The sequence below is a fragment of the Molossus molossus genome, unplaced genomic scaffold, assembly GCF_014108415.1.
Source record: "Molossus molossus isolate mMolMol1 unplaced genomic scaffold, mMolMol1.p scaffold_m16_p_1, whole genome shotgun sequence".
Classification (NCBI taxonomy): Eukaryota; Metazoa; Chordata; class Mammalia; order Chiroptera; family Molossidae; genus Molossus; species Molossus molossus.
In genome coordinates this window covers 57,686,554-57,706,873 of record NW_023425344.1, presented here as the reverse complement: position 1 = coordinate 57,706,873, position 20,320 = coordinate 57,686,554, and the positions used below count along the sequence as shown (strand labels likewise).

General features: G+C 42.0%; 1 protein-coding gene across 1 annotated transcript in view; it reads right to left on the bottom strand.

Annotated features, from left to right (window-relative positions):
• Positions 1-20,320, bottom strand: part of FRAS1 (Fraser extracellular matrix complex subunit 1) — a 432,882-nt gene that overhangs the window by 136,518 nt on the left and 276,044 nt on the right. Inside the window, exons 24-29 of the mRNA XM_036267136.1 lie at positions 17,974-18,114; positions 16,745-16,885; positions 15,198-15,338; positions 11,696-11,966; positions 7,611-7,695; positions 4,291-4,617 (exon numbers count right to left, since the gene is read on the bottom strand). Coding sequence (XP_036123029.1) covers positions 4,291-4,617; positions 7,611-7,695; positions 11,696-11,966; positions 15,198-15,338; positions 16,745-16,885; positions 17,974-18,114 — 1,106 coding nt within the window. The remainder of the gene's footprint in view (positions 1-4,290; positions 4,618-7,610; positions 7,696-11,695; positions 11,967-15,197; positions 15,339-16,744; positions 16,886-17,973; positions 18,115-20,320) is intronic.

The window sequence follows — 20,320 nt, the reverse complement described above, 5'->3', positions numbered from 1 at the left end:
TGGAAAGGTAACAGGACTGTTTTTGTGTTTGTCAAGGTGTGTGTGAAGAAGCTTTGTTCCCTCACCTAGATTTCCCCTCTCTCCATGTAGATTTCAACTGCTTTATAAACAAACAAACAAACAAACACAGATTATACTCTGAGTGATGCATCTTAAAAGACTCTAGATTGAACAACTTAAGCAAGTCCAAAAAAGGTGAAAACCTAACATAGGCTAAGGATTTATTCATGAGATAGACTCTTATTCAGAAAAATAAACATTTCTTGTGCCATTAATATTTATAATTCTCACCAACACTCTTATTATCAAAGTGTGTCCCTGCAAAACCACCAATGGAAGGAGAGCTTTTAAGAAAATCGAGGGAAAACCCAGCAGGGCCTTTAGCTGCACACGGGCCTTGCCAAGGTCAAGCAGCCAGGAAGGCCCCTCCGTAACAGAATTTTCCATTCAGTTCATGAGCATGACACGTGGGGGCTTTTAACATCAAAGCATTACCCAGTTGCAGAAAATAACTTTTCAAACAACAAACAAGGTCAGAAAGATCATCAGATGTATTGCCAATGTGGACAAAGACACATGATTTCCAGAGATGCCTTAATTAATAAAAAAGAAAGTCATTCTTTGAAAGCTCAGCAGTGGAGAGAAACTCACCAATAAGCTTGACTTTTTCCTGTCCACATTTCCAGCCCTTATCAGAAGCCGAATTGCTTTGGAACGGTATTCTAGCAGGCTTGGCTTTGGTAATCCACCCAATTAATGAAAGCCTGTTCAGCAGAGCATTCTTTATTACTTCTTAATCTTTTTTATTTCTTTTGCCTCCTCCCTTCAGCTGAACATGTTTCAACACCAGTTCTGGGTCTGTTTTTTCCTCAGCCACTCAATACAGGCCTGGAGGGTGACAGTCAAGTTTACTTCCTGCCAGGCCAGGGATAAAAACCTAAGTTTGGGGGCAGTGATGTGGAACTTGAGAAACAGGAGTGGATCTGACAGCTCCTACCCTCGGTCCCCGACGGCTAAGCCAGCATCAGCAGAGGTGCTGAAGGCGTCCCATCTGATGCGAGAGACCCACTACAGGCAGGACACAGGCCGCAGCCTCACTCAAGCTGCATCCATCCATCTATCCATCCAACAAAAACGTACTCAACCCCTGCATTGTCCCTGGCTCAAGAGAGTAAGACTGAACAAGTTTCTGCGTCCTTTTTCTACCCCTATTTCCTTTTCCATCTCTCTTACCAGGTTAATTTTCTGTTGAACAACATTGGGATTAATGTGTACATCCATTCACTAGGAGTTAAACTAAACCCCTTGGCCACTCCTTTGAAGCCACCAGCTAGACATCAGCCAGAAACTGGCCCCACTCCAAATTTAACGCACAGGTAGCCTCAGGGTAAGGACCTGGCTGCCCATATTCTGAAACAGCTATCAGAACGAAATCAATCATGCCTTGACTATACATCTACTGGAAGCCATTAACCGTTGAGGCATTTTTTCTTCTTGGGCTCCAGTAGACTTATGACTATAAATAATTTCACTTGTAACAAGATATGGTGATTCCACAGGGAAGATTCCAAGAGGTTTGGGGCCTAGACTGCCAGAATAGGACACTGAGAAAATGACTAAATTACTGTCCATTCTGCCCATTAAGATGATAAGAATATATGTGTCCAAATATTGCAAAAGATGGACTAGAATGAAGAGAGCCATGAGGTTAAGTGAGGAGCCAGAACACAGTTGAACTGAATCTCCGCTCTAGCACTAAATACCTTTATGAAAAAATAAATGTTTTAAAACCTCTTTAAATGTCTTCAAACCTCCTTTTTTTAGTTTTCTCCTTTGAAAAATTTAGAGATAATAGTTGCACAAACATCCTAAAATGATTATGAAGATAAAATGAAATAATTCACATCAAGCATTAGTGCCCAATAAAGGTTAAAAAACAAAACAAACAAAAAAAATCCCCACCATCCATAGTAGAATTTTCTTTATAAATAATAAGGTCATATAGATTCTATTCTAATCTTTACTAAGATATTGTAAAGATAAGTATAATAAGTAGGAGGAAAAGTACTTTGAATTCCTTAAAAACATATATTATATATTTATAAAATATCAGTATCACAGAGTCAAATGTATTAGTAGCATGTCTTGATGGATGCTGGGGCTCTGGTCACTGGTTTCATCATCCCAATTCATTGGCTTATAAGCCATTAGTTCACCTGATGACAGGTAAGCACAGCATGATAGGGGACAGAGAGATGGCAGGGGCAAGGAGGGATAAATGCCAACATGACTCCCAAGTTATACGCACCACAGGTGCCTCAAGCTCTGCGCTTATGCCTTGCTTATACATTAAGATTCTAGTTTTCTTTGTTTTGTTTCTGTAGTCAAAGCAGGGAAAGTCCTAGAAATACCCTTCAACCTTGGGTCATACCACACAAAATGACTGTGCAGTACACGGAACAGGGCTCCATACATGGAGGCTGAAACCACGATAAGGAGGGCAGCTGCTAGGGTTGCAATGAAGTCCTGCAACAATCTTTGGAAAAACAAAACAGGAAAGGCCCTGGCTGGTTTGCTCAGCAGTTAGAGCATTGGCCCGCGGACTGGAGAGTCCCAGGTTCAGTTCCCACGAAGGGCATGTACCTCGGTTGCAGCTTGTCTCCAGCTCCGGTTGGGGTCGTGTGGGTGGCAACCAGTCGATGTGTCTCTCACATCGATGTTTCTCTCTCTTCATACCTCTCTCCCTCTTGCTCTGTCTGAAGATAAATGCAAAAAATGTCCTCGGGTGAGGATTAAAAAAAAAAGAAACCAAGAAGGAAGAAAAGAAAACTTTCTGTGTCTGTCTAGACTTCATCTCTTCAGAACAAAACCTCAGGGCAACTGCTTGAGGGTGATAATTAGGATTAGCTACAAGGTGGCTATCTGCCACCTCTGTCTCATAATCAGCCCTCAGTTTCTCCCATCTACCTCACCATCACTGTTTTTAGCAGCTGAAAATAATGAGACAAGAGCCTGAGGAACTCGTGAGATCATCTTAAATTCAGGTGTTCACCTTCATGAGGATCAATCACAAATTTTGAGTCATCATTGGTGAGAAAGTGACAATTGATTTCTAACCTGTTCTCAGCAAATCAGTCTCTCTAGCTGATTATTAATTCATTAGGTACTGATATTTGGAATGAAAAGTTTCAAAAAAAATTATGTCTCTCAGTCTACAACCATGGGAGAGAGTCATTCTTGCTATATCAGAGAAAAGAGCTTCTAATGAAATATCATCAAGTAACAAGTGGTTTTGAAAAGCGTTTTCAATAGCCCTAGCTGGGTAGCTCAGTTGGTTAGATTGTCGTCCTGATATGCCAAGGTTGTGGGTTCGAACTCAAGTCAGGGCAAATACAAGAAGCAACCAATGAATGCACAAATAAATGGAACAACAAATTTCTCTCTCTAAAAAAATAAAAAAATTGATCTCTGACATAGCCCAGTATTTCCAAAAATGTGCTAGATATCTCATTAGTAGCATCCAAGAATATTTTATGTAGGACATAGATGAAATTTTATAAAATGGTTATATATTAATTTTAATATTACAGAAAAAAGTATAATGCTACATTGAGTCCATGATTTCACAAATATCATTTATTGGGATGAGGCCACAGTGGCAAAGGAAGCTGATTCAAAGAAGAGCATTAAGTACATAATAGAGCAGGTGCCTGCCCAGATGGCAGAGACGTATGGAGATGGCATGGGAATGACTCAGCCTGAGAAACACTGCTTCTGCCCCATAGGCCAACGATTCCTATGGTGACCAGGGGAGAGTTCCCACAGCCTACCTCAGTTGGGCTAACAAAACGGCTGCACTCATCCTTTTAGATTCGTTACAATAACTGGACTCTGAGCGTCACATATAACATGTGCTGTTTTAGAAGAACAGACAAGAACAGGGGTGCATTTGATTATGATCATGCTCAGACAGGAGACAAAAGGATCAGTGGACAATGAGGCATTCTTATGGAAGGAAGCAAATGTAAAGATTCAACAGCTTACCTTCTGTAGAGAACATGAGGTCAGTTCTTTCAGATTAAAATGTGTTCCTAACAAAATATATACAGCCCCTGGGATTGGATAATATGTTTTCTTAATCTTTGAATGCCCTAAGTGTCTCCATAATAGGTGCTTAATAAATGTTTGAATAAATATCCACCCACATCTTTATGAAATTGCAAAATTATATCATCAATAAAACTTAACATCTAGGAGCAAGGAAATTGTAACTCTGGGAATGACACCTACCTTGGGCACGGTCTTCACGTGGAACAGTATATTTTGGAAGGAGTGTCCATCATTGGCCTGCAAGACTGCAACGTCGGATGTGCTATCCAGGCCATCATGAGCATAGTGGAGAAGGCCCCTGGAGAGTTCATCCAGCCGGAATTGATAGACAGGGGTTGCAGGGGACTGAAGGGTTTGAAGAAATTGACCATGAAGTGGAGGATCCAGCACATCGACGACCACATCCTGTGGATTGTCATCATCTCGGATGTCAAGCAGCTGGGTGGTGATGGTTCCCCTCTCTCCTCTGCTAATATGGAGGGCCTCATTTCTCAGCACGTAGGGAGGCTGTGGAATGAAGGGAAGGAGGAGAAGAGAAACCATTTAGCAGGAAAAGAGAGGATATCCCGTTGGGCTAGACACCAGTTGTGTGCAACCTAGTTGATATTTTGATGCTTTTTATAGAACTCTAGTTGTTCTAGCAAAGTGCCAAACTGTTGCATATTAGAAGTATTTGTCAAACGTATGGTCAGTCATACTAGTCACAGCAAATGAGATTACTTCACATCTCTGGTTCTGGAGGGTTCTCAGGCCACTTCAGGACTACAGTATTCATCAGAGGCAATCAAGGAGAGCTGCTTGCTTCTAAGTCTTTGAAGTCTCTCCTGTCTTGATTTGTACTACGTGTCCTGCATTGTAACTGTGATTGGCTCAGTGTCAGGCAACCCAAACAGTTGTCTGCATCCAAGAAAGACTAAGAAGACATATGGAATTTTTTCATTTGTGTTGGGAGTGGAGCACTTCATTCCAGGCTGTGTTGCAGCACGCTGACTCGGAGTAAGATACTTTTTTTTTGCATTTTGAATTCATGCTATTTCTGGTCCCTTTCAGTAATTTTCTTTAAGCTGTCTCATCCATGTCTTGAGGGGGCCCACCCCGGCTCAGGTTATAAAGCCTGATAAGATCATGGGCTGAGTAAGGCAACCTGGTTAATTCATGTGGCATTACTAACACAGCAATTTTTAATATGTTTTCCTTAGGATTATCAGGTTTCCTCTCACCAGCTTGAGTAAGTAGATAAAGTGTTCCTTCACAAAGATAAAAGTTAATGAACCATGATAGAAAAAAAAAAAAAAAATCTCACCAAACCAAAAAAAAAAAAAATCAAGGCCAGAAGCCAAAAAAAACATTATCTTAGTTTTTATATCATTTGAAGTTGAACCATCTAGAACTTTTTTCAGCACATTGCCTTCTTTAATCCAAATGGCTTTCTTTTAAGACTAGCTCTCCTGACCTCCTTGGAATTTCAGTATCTATTAAAGTAATGTCTAACTAATGAATCGTTATAATAATCACATAATAGGAAACTAGATAATAGCTACTTAGAATTCCCAAGAGAAAATCCAAAGGCTGTGATTCCACACATGGGAATGAAAGGCCCCTTGGATTCTAAAGAGAGAGGTCAAATGTGATGTCAAAATCCATAAATGAAAAAGATTGACTTAAGTTACATGAGAAACTCTCAGGGAGCCTCAAGACCTTGTTGAAATATCACAGAAACGTAAAGGAACAAAAGTAAGTTAAAATTCATTTTTTTTTTTTTTCCTCACCCGAGGACATTTTTCCATTTTTTGTTCAGGTAGAGTGGGAGGGAGAGAGAGGAACAGAGAGAGAGAGAGAGAAACATCGACGTGAAAGGAACACATCGAGTGGCTGCCACCCGCACGACCGACCAGGGCCGGGGACAAACTGCAACCGAGGTACGTGCCCTTAGCGGGAACCGAACCCGGGTCTCTCTGGACCGCAGGCCAACGCTCTAACCGCTGAGCCAAACCGGCCAGGGCTCATTTTTGAAAAGTTAAAATGACAAAAGCCTCTCATAAATAAAATAAAAATGTGCCCTCATTATCTACTCACTTGATTGGGGGAAAACAACAAAAATCAGGGAACTCACCATCTCAGTGAGAAAGCCACGTGCTGATACCTACAGTAGCCTTTTAGTCACATGTCTAGAATAACTATTTTACACAAACAAATGGAACAAAACAAAACTTCTGAGCTTAAGTACAGAAAAACATCTCAGCCAGTAAGTCCTGAGGCTTGCTGTCATGCTCTGGCCCACATTTACAGAGATCGCAGTTTAGCTACAACGAAAACAAAATTCATCCTCTTAGCCCAACCCTGAGATCAAATTAATTTAGGATTAATTTCTAATCATTCTTTAACTTCAGTCATCCCTAAAGTGAGAATGCCATCAAGAACTGAGCTGGGCTGCTCATATCATTTGGCAGCCACTTCTGGTTCAAGTCTATGTTATCCATGGTCCATGGTCCATAGTCTTTTCATTTATAGACCAAAGATATAAAAATGTCAGTTTAAAAACAATGACCCCATGTCCTTCCTTGAATCATGACTAACACATTCTTAAGATCTGGATATTTAGGCAGCCTTGGTTCCCCGTGATGATGTCCCATTCTCTTGCTGTTCACAGCTTAAGAATATATCTATCTTCCTACTTTCTTTACATTTTTTAGCTGTTCAAACCCTCAAGCCCAATTACTCAGAGTTTCTACCACTATATCTATTCAGCACACCTAAGTACAACTTGACAGAGATGAATGATGAGAACAGAAGAAACATCACACTAAGTTTTACAACATCTACCATGATTTCTTCAGACCAATGTTTGGCTAATGACCACATTGGCACAACATTTAAGTATATCCTTAATAAGATTCTCTAACTATGGCCAATTAAGATAAATGCAGTCCAGCTACAAGTTAGATAGACAAAAGTAGTCAACATAATTTCATATCCATGAGAAACTTTTTTTTTTTTTTTTTGAGAGAAACATTTAAACAAACTCATTTATCTCAGAATAAGAAAAGACTTAAGAACTAGAACACTTCAGATTATTCTGATGGGCTAGTTTTGGATTCAGTATAGCAAAAGAAGGTACCATAATGAAGTTGTCAAGGACACAGAATCTGCATTCAGATTTATTGAGCACAAATCTTGGCTCTCTATTGATTAGCTGTATTACCATAGACAAGTTACTTAAGCTCCCTGTGACTTAGAGTTGTCATCTGTAAATTAGGGATAATACCTCATAGAGATGTCATGAGGATTACATGAGAAGCACTGCAGATAGTACTGTAGATGTATTAGTAATGATTGTTACTATTGTTATTGCCTAGAAGTATTTAAAAAAATATTTCATGAGGAGACCGAGACAAGATTAATTCAGCTCAATCATTTTTCCTACAACTATAAGAAACCCTGATTTGTGCTTGAGAATTGGTAGGCATGTAAAATTATTAATAGCATGGCATTTTTATTACCTGTGTTGAAAATGCTTGTACGTTGATCAGCTGTGGCTCAGAGAAGAACTGCTGGTCACTAATTTTCAGGGAAAAGTAACCTTTCCTAAAGAAATCCCCCAAAAAGAAATGAGAATATACAATCATTAAATTAGTCTTTAGAAAGACAAGAATTAAAAGTATTTTCAGGGAAGAATTTGGATCAAACCACTACCATTATATAACATTCAAACTATAAATAAAAAATGGCCAGATAAAGATGAACCTAGTGAAATACAGGTAAAACTATTGTGTGTTCTTAGGTCTCATTATAATAATTATGTAAACTATTTTTTTCTTTTTTTCTAAGTCAAATATATAAAAGGTTGAAAATCAGATTTTGGGCCAAGAAAGGTTAGTAATATATTGTAGACTAATGGTAAAACTAAAGAATGAAAAGGAATTTTTTATAATCTTTGAGTAGTTCTCAATGAGTCCCTATTCTCTGCAAATCCATTCCCCAAACCCTACTTAATTCATGTGAGTGAATTGTTATCTTTCCCCAAATAACAATGTTTGCAATGCTTTTATTACATGACTCTATTTATCCACCCTGCTCCAGTCACACACATGCAACATTTAATATGGACTTGATTAGGGAAGGATGTCTGATTATCGACTACTAAGAAACCACAGTTTATAGTGTTGATGAGAATATGGAGGAAGCCAGGTTATAGGAGAAAAGTCCATGAAGCCTATGAGCCAAGACACAGAGACAAGAAGAAGAAAGGAGTTCTGCTTCCTGTTTCTGGTTCTAGCTTCCAGGCTTGCCCTGCAGCTCAGTTGCCCTTGATGTCTTTGAGATCTGAGCCTGCAATGTTACAACAAGCTTTACTGTTTCCTTAATCTAGTTTGAGTTGACTTCCATTACTTGCAACTAAAAAACCCTAATTAAGAAAACAAATTAAGGCTCACTGTTTGTTGTGGTTTCTACACCCCATAAAAGAGTGCTGTTTCAGCAACTTCAGAGACTACTAGAAGGGAAGGTACGAGGTGCCCCCTTCAAAGCCAAACCAAGCACTGTGGGCTGGTAAGACATGATTAATGCATCTGAGAGGGTTTGAATTCCAGTCTATGATAGGGACCACTGTTTTAAAAGTTCTTTAAAGGTATTCTTGGAACTAACTACTGAAACATGAAAGAATGTGGATGGGGCTCAAAAGCCAGAAACAAAAGATTATGTACTATATGATTCCATTCATATGCTATCTCAGAAAGGGCAAAACTTCAAGGGTCAAAAATAGATCAGTGGTCACCAGGGACTGGGGAAAGTAGTGACTGTAAATGGAGTTTTCTGGGTGGTAGAACTGTTCTATATCTTGAATGTGGTTGTAGTCTCAAGACTATAAGACGGTATACATTTGTTAACACTCGCAGAACAGTACACTTTAAAATAGGAAATTTTATTAAATGCAAACTGTACCTTTAAAAACCTGATTAAAAAGGAAAGTTTACTGTATTCCCTACAATATTATCTTTCCTTTCATTTTCTGCCCCATTTAAATCCTGCTCCTCTCTGTCCCCACTTTCAGACTTCAAGAGAATGCAATTGATGGGAGTAACAAAACGAACACGGAAGCGGTGGTTACTCCCAACCTACTGGGGAAAACTATTTTTGTTGGCCACGAGGTTCTAATAACTGTGTTCAGCATCTCAACCCAATGACAATGGCAGCTTATCTCAGCTACTATGACTATATTTATAATTTGTCTTGTATTCCGCAGGAGCATTCTACACCCGGAGGAATTCAATCCTAAAGGATTCCAGTCCCACAGAATCACGGTCAGAGTTTGCAAGGGGAAAAACAAAACCACGAACCCATGTGGCAGGTCGTATCTTTCTTTCTGTGTCATTCAGAGACATATCATTTCCTTTTTTTCATGAATTTCTACCAATCCTGTTTATTTGACTTTTCCTTTCAGTCGTTCTTTTGTTTACATTTTAGATAAAGAAAATCCAATCTTAAATATATACCCCAAAAAAGAACAAAAATTCCCTAAAAAATAGTTGCCATTCTTTGTCCCATTTATAAGTGCAAAGCTGACCTCTGAAAGAAAATATATGATGTGAGATTAAAAAGGTTAGATAAATAAGAGGCTTTACTTTGGTTGTCTTTGAAGCTTTATGTACTTTATATACATTTCACAAGTGATTCCAAGACAAACAGCAACAGGTTCGTGTGTGTGTGTGTGAGAGAGAGAGAGACAGAGAGAGAGAGAGAGAGAGAGAGAGAGAGAGATACAAACACATATATATATATATATTTTTATTCCTCACCTGAGAATATTTTTCTACTTATTATCAGTTAGAGTGGGAGGAAGAGAGAGAGAGAGAGACAGAGAGAAACATTGATGTGAGAGAGACACATCAACTGGCTGCCTCCCACACAACCCAACCAGGGCCAGGAATGAACCGCAATCAAGGTACGTGCTCTTGACCCGAATTGAGCCCAAGACTAATTGGTCTGCAGGTCAATGCTTTAACCACTGACCAAACCAGCCAGGGCGATATGCAAATATTTAACTATACTTGCAGCAAAGTGAATGCAGGAGATGGAGCATGAGTTTAAAGAGTGATTCTATGGTGTCAAATACCATAGTTTTAAGTTCCATCAGCAGCAATACTTCTGTCCATCCCTGCAGGATGGGAGCATGCCCTTTATTCCTACTATTATTAAGAACACAGAAATCTTCCCTGGCCAGTTTGGCACGGTGGTTAGAGCATTGGCCTGCGGTCCAGAGAGACCCAGGTTCGGTTCCTGCTAAGGGCATGTGCCTTGGTTGCAGTTTGTCCCCGGCCCTGGTTGGGTCATGTGGGTAGCAGCCACTCGATGTGTCCCTTTCACGTAGATGTTTCTCTCTCTCTCTCTCCCCCTCCCGCTCTATCTGAACAAAAAATGAAAAAATGTCCTCGGGTGAGGATAAAAAAAAAGAAGACAGAAATCATAGTGACTAAGAGCATGGGCTGTGGAGTCAGAGCCTTGGGGCTTGGAGTCTCAGCTGTGTGCTCGTAGGCTACGAGGCCTTGGGGAAGGTTACTTCCACTCTCGAGGCCTTGGTTTCTCTTTCTGGAGACTGGAAACATAAATACACAGAATTTACATAAAGTAGTTAACACAATGCCTGGCTCACAGTTAGTGCTCATTTAACATTAGTTGCTCTTACTCTTATAAAATGGTTTTGAGGTTCCTGGCTCACCAGCTCTGAACTGCAAATACAGAAAGTGCTATTTACTTTTCTCCCCACCTATGTCCTAGCCCTAGCCCTAAAAAAACCCCTCACGTTTAGTGGTGACAGAGGAAAATACTCACTGTTTCCTTATCACTATTCCCTGGGTATCAATTCCTTATTTACAAATATAGTCAAGTCTTAATTATCTGCACTAATGAAGCAGAGCAGGGTGAAGGATAATCCAAAAGGCTAATCTTTGGGGTGCATTCTCTGATTCCTGCTTAGTAGATTTACTCTGCTAATTACACGGCTATATTTGCTTGGGTTAGTGTTAACATTCAATTGCATTCCTGAAGCATATGTCAGCCAGGGTGGGGAAGACAGCCAGAAGTGTGCTAGGCATCAGAGGAAAACTGGATCAAGCTTAAAAATTAACCACAATTAATCCCCATAAAGTAGATAATAAAAAGTTAACTGTGAGTCTCCTTTTCCTTCCAACTCTGAAATCCTAGGACCTATGCAACACCTTGAAGAGTGTGCACTCCGTCCTCTGGCCACTCCCTGCTCCCGGTGTATTACACTGACGCTGAAGCGGCGGCAGCAGCGTCGGGGTGTATAACCTGTTTGATTCCTGCTGGGCCAAAATACTGGGTAATTGTACTAGGAACTTTTCTGTCATATCAGAGAATTACCCATAATTATGTGATAACACAAAAATGCCTCTATCAGAAGCACACTCTGGGCAATTTCAGTGATATGATGACAGGCAGCTGAACGCATTTGGCATGTGTGGAGTACGGATCTTTCCCAGAAGAGAAGGGATGACTATTGAGAAAGGGGGAGCTCGGGGGTGGAGGAAGTGTGGGGTGGGAGGAAAACAACAGAACAGCAAGTCACCTGGGTTTTTCTTTACTATGCACAAAACGCACTTTTTTTTCGTTCACATCTTTCCAGCTAAAATGGCCAGCCTTGTCGAGCTGAACCACTTTTCCATTCCTGGAGAGCACCAGCTGACCGTTGGTGGGGGTGCTTACGACATGGAACAGGAGGTCTTCGACCCTGCCGTCCTGGTCTTGGACATTCAGGAGGGAAAAATCCAGGGGCTTCATTGAGCCGATTGTAAGGGTGAGAGAACCATTCACATGAAGACCAGGTGTGTGTATTTTGCCTGGAAAACATGAATCCAAAGGTCAGGCTTGGTAATTTACGTGCGTACGCGCGCGCGCGCGCGTGTGTGTGTGTGTGTGTGTGTGTGTGTGTGTGTGTAAAGAAACAGGCTTGTGATGTTTATTCAGAGCTACAAAGAGGAGACTCTACTATACACCACAAACTTCCTTTAATCCAGCGGCTCTCGTCATGGATGTACAGGAAAATAACAGGATCTAATTGCATATGCTAAACTATAAAACTCCTAGAAGAAAATAAGGAGCAAATCTTGGTGATCTTGAATTAGGCAATGCTTTCTTAGATATAACACAAAAAGCACAAGTGACAAAATAGATAAAGCAGACATCATTAAAATTTTAAAATGTTGTGCTTCAAAGGACACCAGCAAGAAAGTGAAAAGACAGCTGCAGAATGGGATAAAATATCTGCAAATCAGATGTCCCTGAAAAGGAACTTGAGTAGAAAATATATAAAGAACCCTTCCAATACAGTAAAAAACCAAAAAACCCAGTTTTAATACAGGCAAAGAATTTGTGTAAGCATTTCCCCAAAGAAGATACAAAAAGGCCAAAAGCACAGGAAAAGGTGCTCAACATCATTAGAATCAGGGAGATGCGAATTAAAACCACAATGTGATTCCACTTCCCACCAGGAGGAATGACAATAAAACCTGTTCCTGAGGATGCGAAGAAGTTCGAACCCTCATGCATTGCTGACAGGAAGGTAAAATAGTGCAGCGACTTGGGAAAACAGTCTGGCAGTTCCTCAGATAACTAAATATAGAGCTATCATATAGAGCAACTTCACTCTTAGGCATACACCCAAGAGAATTGAAAACATATATCCACCCAAAAACTTGTACACAAATGTTCATAGCAGTATTATTTATAATAGCTCAGAAGTGGAAACAATCCAAATGTTTATCAACTGAGGAAGGGATGAACAAAATGTGATATATCCACACAATGGAACATCATTCAAACATAAAAAGAAATGATGTACTGATACATGTTACAACATGGAGGAACCTTGAAAACATTATGCGAAGTGAAAGAAGCCAGACATAAAAGGCCACATGTCATATGACCCCATTTATGTGAAATGTCTATAGTAGGCAAATTCATACACACAGAAAGCAGATCTGTGGTTGTCAGCGGCTGTGGGGGGAGGGGCAGTGGAGAGAGAGACTCCTAAAGGTTACTGGATTTCTTTCTAGGGTGAGTAAAATGTCCTGGAATCAGATAGTACTGATAGTTGCATAACTTTCTAAATACACTAAAAATCACTGAATTGTATACTTAAAGGGTGAATTTTATGGTATGGGAATTATATTTTAATAATAATAATAATGAAGAATCACATAGGGATCTTTAAAACAATACTGATACTGCTGAGTTACCACCAGAGATCCTGATTTACATGTTCTGGATGGAACCTCATGACTCCCTGGGTAATGCTAATGGGTTCCAGGGCTGAGAACCACAGCCCTCTCCTAAGACATCTGTCATAGCTGACCATCAGACCCACCGAGGGTAAGAAAAAAGTCAAGTGCCTAATACCCACGCTAGAACAGTACCATTTAATCTACAGTGATGTAGGATTATCAATGGCCTCTATTCAGAATTCATGTGAAATATGTACACTTTGTTTAAAAATTTTATAATCTTTGTCCACAGGAAACATCTGATGGATGAATTAGGGTTTCCAACATTTGTCTCCAGCAAGTTGTTTTGTGTGGTAGTGTTTCCTTCTGCGTGTAGGTCAGACAGGACAGTTAGGAAAACCAAGTCTCAGGGGAACTATTTTTACTGTAAGATTGCTCTAATGGAAGTGAAATTCATATTTGCACCTTGACTTGTATTGTATCCCAAGAGAAACAAGCTGATTCCCAAGTCCTTGGGATTTCCAGAGACTCCCAATAAAATAAGCCAAAGACACTTTTTCTCATATCAAGTCTTAATATCTTTAGAGGTCAGAAATACAGAGATGGAAAATATGACTGAGTGCAGGTGTTAAAATATGCCTCGTGTTATTTTTTATTTATTTTTATTTTTTTAATCCTCACCCGAGGACATTTTTGCATTTATCTTCAGATAAAGTGGGAGGGAGAGGGGGGGAAGAGAGAGAGAGAGAAACATTGATGGGAGAGAGACACATCGAGTGGTTGCCACCCGCACAACCCCGACCGGGGCCGGGGACAAACCGCAACCGAGGTACGTGCCCTTAGCGGGAACCGAACCCGGGACTCTCCGGTCCACAGGCTGATGCTCTAACCACTGGGCAAAACCTGCCAGGCTTGTCTCGTATTATTGACTAAAATTCCCAAAACCAAGGAATGCTCAGCTATAACAGAACTCCGGAGCATTGTTCACCTATAAAACTTTTGAAGTTAAAAATTAAGACTGAATTTAAATTTGCTTCTCTTCATTATGGAAGGTAAAATGTCCAATGATGTGCTGAACAAGACTAAATCCACCCCTTTAACTTTAAGAATAACTTAAAGGCAAACAGTGTGGCTTGAAACCCACTTGCTTCAAATGTGTGAACCTAACGGGGAGCACTCCTCACACTGTTCATTACTCATGTATGATTTATCTCCAGCTTGTGCACTAAGGACTCACCATTGCATCTGGCATAATTAGCTCTACAAGTATATATAAATGGAAATAAATTATATCTATATAAGTATATGTGTATTTTTTTTTTTTGTATTCATCTTCAGATAGAGCAGGAGGGAGAGAAGAGGAAGAGAGAGAGAGAAACATTGATGTGAGAGAGACACATTGAGTGGGTTGCCACCCACATGACCCCAACTGAGGCTGGGAAGAAACTGCAACCGTGGTACTTGCCCTTAGCCAGAACTGAACCCGCGTCTCTCAGGTCCGTGGGCTGACGCTCTAACCGCTGAGCCAAACCGGCCAAGGCAGTATATGTATATTTTTCTACAACGTAGTTGTAGTTCAGAAACACAAGTTTTATGCCAAATTTCTTATCTGAAAATTGACTTTCAGAGCACAGATTACTTTTTTCTCCTCCAAATATCTTAGAAGTTGAATTTTCCCAGTCTTTCATGTTCCACAAAGAGTTCCTTATTCCAGGCAGCACCAGGGTTTTTCCCAGGAAGGGGAATCCTGCATTTTATACCACACGAGTCAACGGCATGTGCACACTCAGCCTTCGCATGCAGCCGCCGCAGGGGCAGCCACCCGCCCAGCAGTGGGGAAGTGCTTACCAGCGCATGTTTCATTAGGAGAGTGGGCAGAGAAGCCAGGAACGCAGCTGGAAACGCAAAGGCCACTCTTCAGGACGAACCCCCGGTCGCAGCGGTGACACCGGGTGCTGTGGCTGCACTGCAAGCACCCCCGAGGGCAGGCTGTGGAAGAGAGGACACACTGGATGACACACCGCAGAGGCACACGCTCCCAGCGAGAGCCACCAGTGGCAGAGAAAGGACCGGCGGGAGCACGAGCCACACACGGCCAACTGGAGCAAAAGAGAATTCCCAGTTTCCTAAAGAAGTTCACAGAGAGCTGATCGCCCTCAGGAGGAACGTCAGTAGGGAGGGACACTTGGTTTACACTCTGTGAGCTGACAATGTGTAAGAGCACAGGCCCTCTCTGGGTACTGTTCTTCCTCCACCACTTACCAGGGGCAGGTTCCTCCAACAATCTGCAGTGCAATTTTCTTGTCTAAAAAATGGGGACCCGAATAGTACCTAATGCAAATAGTTGCTGGGAAGATTACATGTGTTACGATGTGTCGTGACTAGAACAGTGCCCAGGACACAGAACGGCTCCATCGCGCTACAACTATCACTGGTACTCTCGTATTATTTGTATTATTATTTTAAATGCGTGAGGTGAGCGAGCTATTTAAAAGAACCCTAGATTATTTCTTTGGGTCAAGTTAATAATCTATAAATCAAGTGCTCACTGCCTACTTTTCCTGTAAGTAAGATTTTGTTAGAGAAGGGCAGCACAATTTAAGGGGCCCTGGATTGGAACAAAACAGCATGGGTTTACTATCTTATTTTATGGTGCTCTGGTTAATACTCTTAAGCCTCTTTATTTTTTTCACTTGTAAAACAGGATTCATAGTGCCTGCCATATTTTCCTGGGCCATTGTAAATATTAAATGATAGAACGCACATGAAGGAAATTTGGTGAACTATAAAATGGTAAGCCTGGGTAATGGCATCGCTATTAAATGTCAGGTATTCGTGAACGTGGGGCAAACAGCACCAAGTTTTGATAGGAATTATGGGAACACACTAAGGAAACTCTCGTGAATAACTCAATGGACAAGGTCATTTAGACTTTGTTCTTAACTTCAGTTTCATAGTAAAAGGTCGGTGTGTCTCACTAAGGTATCTCCAGAAACCCTACTCTTCAAGGATATTATGGCAACATCAGGTCACTGGTGACTCAGTCCACACACTGCAAGCTCTGTGCTCAGATCAACAGGGCTGATCCACTCTTAATGGACACTACATCTTAGTTCAATATAAGCTTTACACTGTATGAAATATTGGCTTCATTTCCATAAAGAGTGTTAGGGACGATATTGATTTGTGCAAGAGAATTATTGGCCTGCTCTCCTATATTCTGTTTAACCAGCAATTGGCTGAGTGTGGGGGAAGTCATCAACTACTTAGGCCAAGCTCCCTGGGTTTTCACTACTTCTAGTTCTGCTTCTCCTTGGTTACCTGAGGACCGGCATACTTGAACTGCCTGCTGCCTTTACTTCTTTCCAGAGAACTCAGCAAGGTCTCCAAGTTACCTGTGCATTTGCGATTTGCATGATCTGCAAAGTATCCCTTCGCACACTCCTGGACACACTGGGCTTCCGAGAGGAGAAATGGCTCCTCACAGCGGGTGCACTCGCGGGGAGCCTGGCACTGCAGACAGTGGCTGTCGCAGCCTGAAAGACAGAAGTCAACAGGAATGTGCATGGCTTTCTGAGGGCTCCTGGTCCTGACAGCGAGGCGGTGTTAGACAGCAACAAAGAATACAACCTGCTGTGTCGGTCTCCTGGTTGTGACTGTTGTGCTTACCCGCTGGGAGACGGAACTAGTTACCTCGCTTCTCTGGGCCTCGGTGTTTGCTCTCTCCTACAAGCTGGGAGTGGACATACAGTCCCATCCAGCTTCCTGGGGAGGATCAAATTAAATCATGGAAAATACATCCGGCCGGTGTGGCTTGGTGATTGAACCTCGACCTATGCACCAAGAGGTTGCTGGTCAGGACGCATGCCCAGGTTGTGGGCCTGATCCCCAGTGGTGGGCATGCAGGAGGCGGCCAATCGATACTCTCTCTCATCAATGTTCCTATCTCTCTCTCTCACTTCCTCTCTCTAAAAACAATAAAGAAAAAAAGATTTTAAAAAATAATGGAAAATACTAGGCAAACTAGAAATGAACACATATTAGTTAGTCATCATCGTTATTATTAACTAGTCCCTGGCTCTCCGTACTGCTTTTGCTGAAATCTCAGTCTTTTCCTGACTCACCCAGTCAATTATCAGAGTGCCCCAAGAATGCTGCCAGGAATGTTGTCTGTGCACCCTGGGCGGGGATTTCAGGGTCTGAGATTTCCTGGTGCCAAAGTGAGGCTGAGGGGACCCTGGGTCAGAGAAAGGTCACGGTGAGATTTAAGGGATGTGCAGGGTTGTGGGAAGCAGATGGTAGAATAATGTGGTCTTTGCATGTGCTCAAGTGACCAGAGTACACAGACCTTTTCATCTGGACCTCAAGCCTGTGAAATTTTTAAGGAAATCCAAAAGTCATGGCCAAAACATACTTGTTTCTGTGACCATCTGCCCCCAGTATTCCCATACTGCCCTCAAATTTTAGGAAATGTTATATTTGGGCATGTGAGAAAAAAAAGAGAGACATTTTCATTACATGCAAGATAAAAAGCCAGGGTAGCAACTTGCCACAGGCTCCTTCTCAGAACAGTCAAGTCAGAGGAGCTGAAGCCTGGGCGAGCCCAGAGCAGGGGCACACTTACTCCTGCAGACGCCCGAGTCCCGGAAGAAGGACGGCGCGCACTGCTCCACGCAGGCCCCGTCCTGCAGAACGTAGCCGTCCAGGCACTGCCGGCAGTCTGTCCTCAGCGGCCCGCTGCACGCACTGCAACTCCAGTCACATTCTGGAAAGAAAGTCCACATCAGGTCAGCTTCCTGTCTGTCCAGCCCCTGATGTATGAGGACGCTGTCTGCAGCTGCAAGGGGCAAGTGAGGACACCGGAGATGGCAGATAAGCGAGCTCTAACGACCCCCGTGTAGTAGCCTGAACGCCTCTCTGAGGTGTAGTGTTCCCTGGCTGTGTTAGACGTGAGCAGGTACATGGATCGCCCCACGCTCCTGCAGGGCCTGCTTGTCAGGGGGGCTGCTGAGGAGCCGGGTCAACTCGGTCTTATTCTCTGGCCCCCGAGGTCTTTTGGCCGATTTGCTCCACAAGCCTAATCCGAACCTCCTCCAAATGCCTGAGAGGGAAAGGATGCTAAGAATGCATCTGCTTTCTCCACGGACAGCAGCCACAGGACGCTGTACCCCTCAAAAATCAGGTGCTGACCGACACCACAGAAAGAACCAACAATGGTAGAATCAAACAGGGCACAAAGGAACTGTCCAGAAATAACAGATCTAAGTAGGGCAGAACTGACTTGTATACATGTTCATTCCCTCAACAAACACCTGCAGGACACAGTACTGAACGTGGGTATAAAGGGATAGGTGCTTATGTCCAAGTGGGTGCCAGCCGCAGATGTGACCCAAATAATCCAGCAGGATTGTTAGAAATACAGGTAATCAGGCCCAACCTCAGAACTACAGTCAGTCTCAGGTGTTGGGGCAAGAAAAACATGTTGCTGCTGCTATTGATTTGTTATTATGGTCATTACAGTTGTTGTTATTGTCTTCAGTGGTCCAGGCAGTTGAGATGAGGTCGGAAAACTCATGTGTGGAAACAAAGTGTTCGTGGTAAGGTAAGTCCTTCACGCGTGGAAGAGGGGACAGTTAAGGACTTGCGTTTCGAAATCAGGTAAGTCTGTGTGCAAGCTGTGGCTTTACCAGTTCTTATCTGCACATTTCATACACTTTCTTTAAATGTCTTAAGCCTCAGTTTCCCTTTCTGTAAACAGGAATAAGAATAGTACCTATTGCAGAAGGCCACTGTGAAGACTGAAAGAATGCAAGTAAAGAACTCAGTACAGGGCCTGACACATAGTTAACAGCTTCCTGAAGGTTTGCTGCTGATTGTTTATCTGGGAGAATATCTCCACTGGGTGCTGCCTCGCCCCCTACCTTTCCTCTCCGTGAAGAAACTATGGAAACCTCTCATTAGTCATTTTTCTCTCTTCCTTGATGCAATATTTCTAAGTCCCAGGGAAGCAGGTAAATGTGCAAGACAGTACATGTGCTTCCAAGAAGATTTATAAAGTTAATCTCACTCATTTATTTGGCTGAATCAGTCCTGAGGGAAAATGACTAAAATAGAGTCTTGAGAACTGCCAGCATGGTTATGAAATCATTTACAACAGGGAGGATTTGTGATAATCTTGCTTTTCACCGCAAACTAACAACCACTGGTTAGGAGGGAAAAGACAGAAAAGCTTCTGTGGTCTCGAGCACAGCAGACCACCTAAGTTGACAACCAAGGAGAATTTCTTAGAATGGAAAGTGTGCGATACTGCAAAGGCTTCGAGCATCCCAAGTTTACCTGCCAGGTGTTTTACCTCCATATCTGAGCTTCTCTGACAGAACTGGAGATGGAGAGGGGAATGTGGAATGGGGAAGGGAAACAAAACAGGAGCAAGGGCCAGCCATCCTTTAATTCTGCCTTTCCTCTGGCTGAGCACTGCCATTCAAAGAGCAAACGCCCCTAGAATTCCAACCACTGGAGAACAAAGAAAAAGGCCGTTGGTTTTTGACATTATATACTCCTTGAGGACAAGGGCTGTGTCTTCACTCAATTCATTATGTTAAGCCGAGATGAACAAATCAGATATAACTCCTGCCCTCACTAAGCACAGGGTCTAGCAATCTAGAGTTGTAAATGCTACATGCCCAGGAAGGTAATGTGAGTCTTTGCAATAGGCCTGATGTGACAGAATAGGGGACTGTGGGGACCTGCAGAGATCATGCTCCATCCAACAGAGACAACAGCTACTCATCTCCAACCTCCTGTTGCATTCTGGGAATGCAAATCCAGATTTTCCAGATCTTCTGACTTTTTCAAGAGAAATTGAAAATCTCTACTTTTGTCCAGGAAGTCTCCTGATTTTTAAAAGGCAAATATTAAACATTTCAAAACACTGGAAGATTAGGTGGACCAAATACAACCTGAAGGTTCCC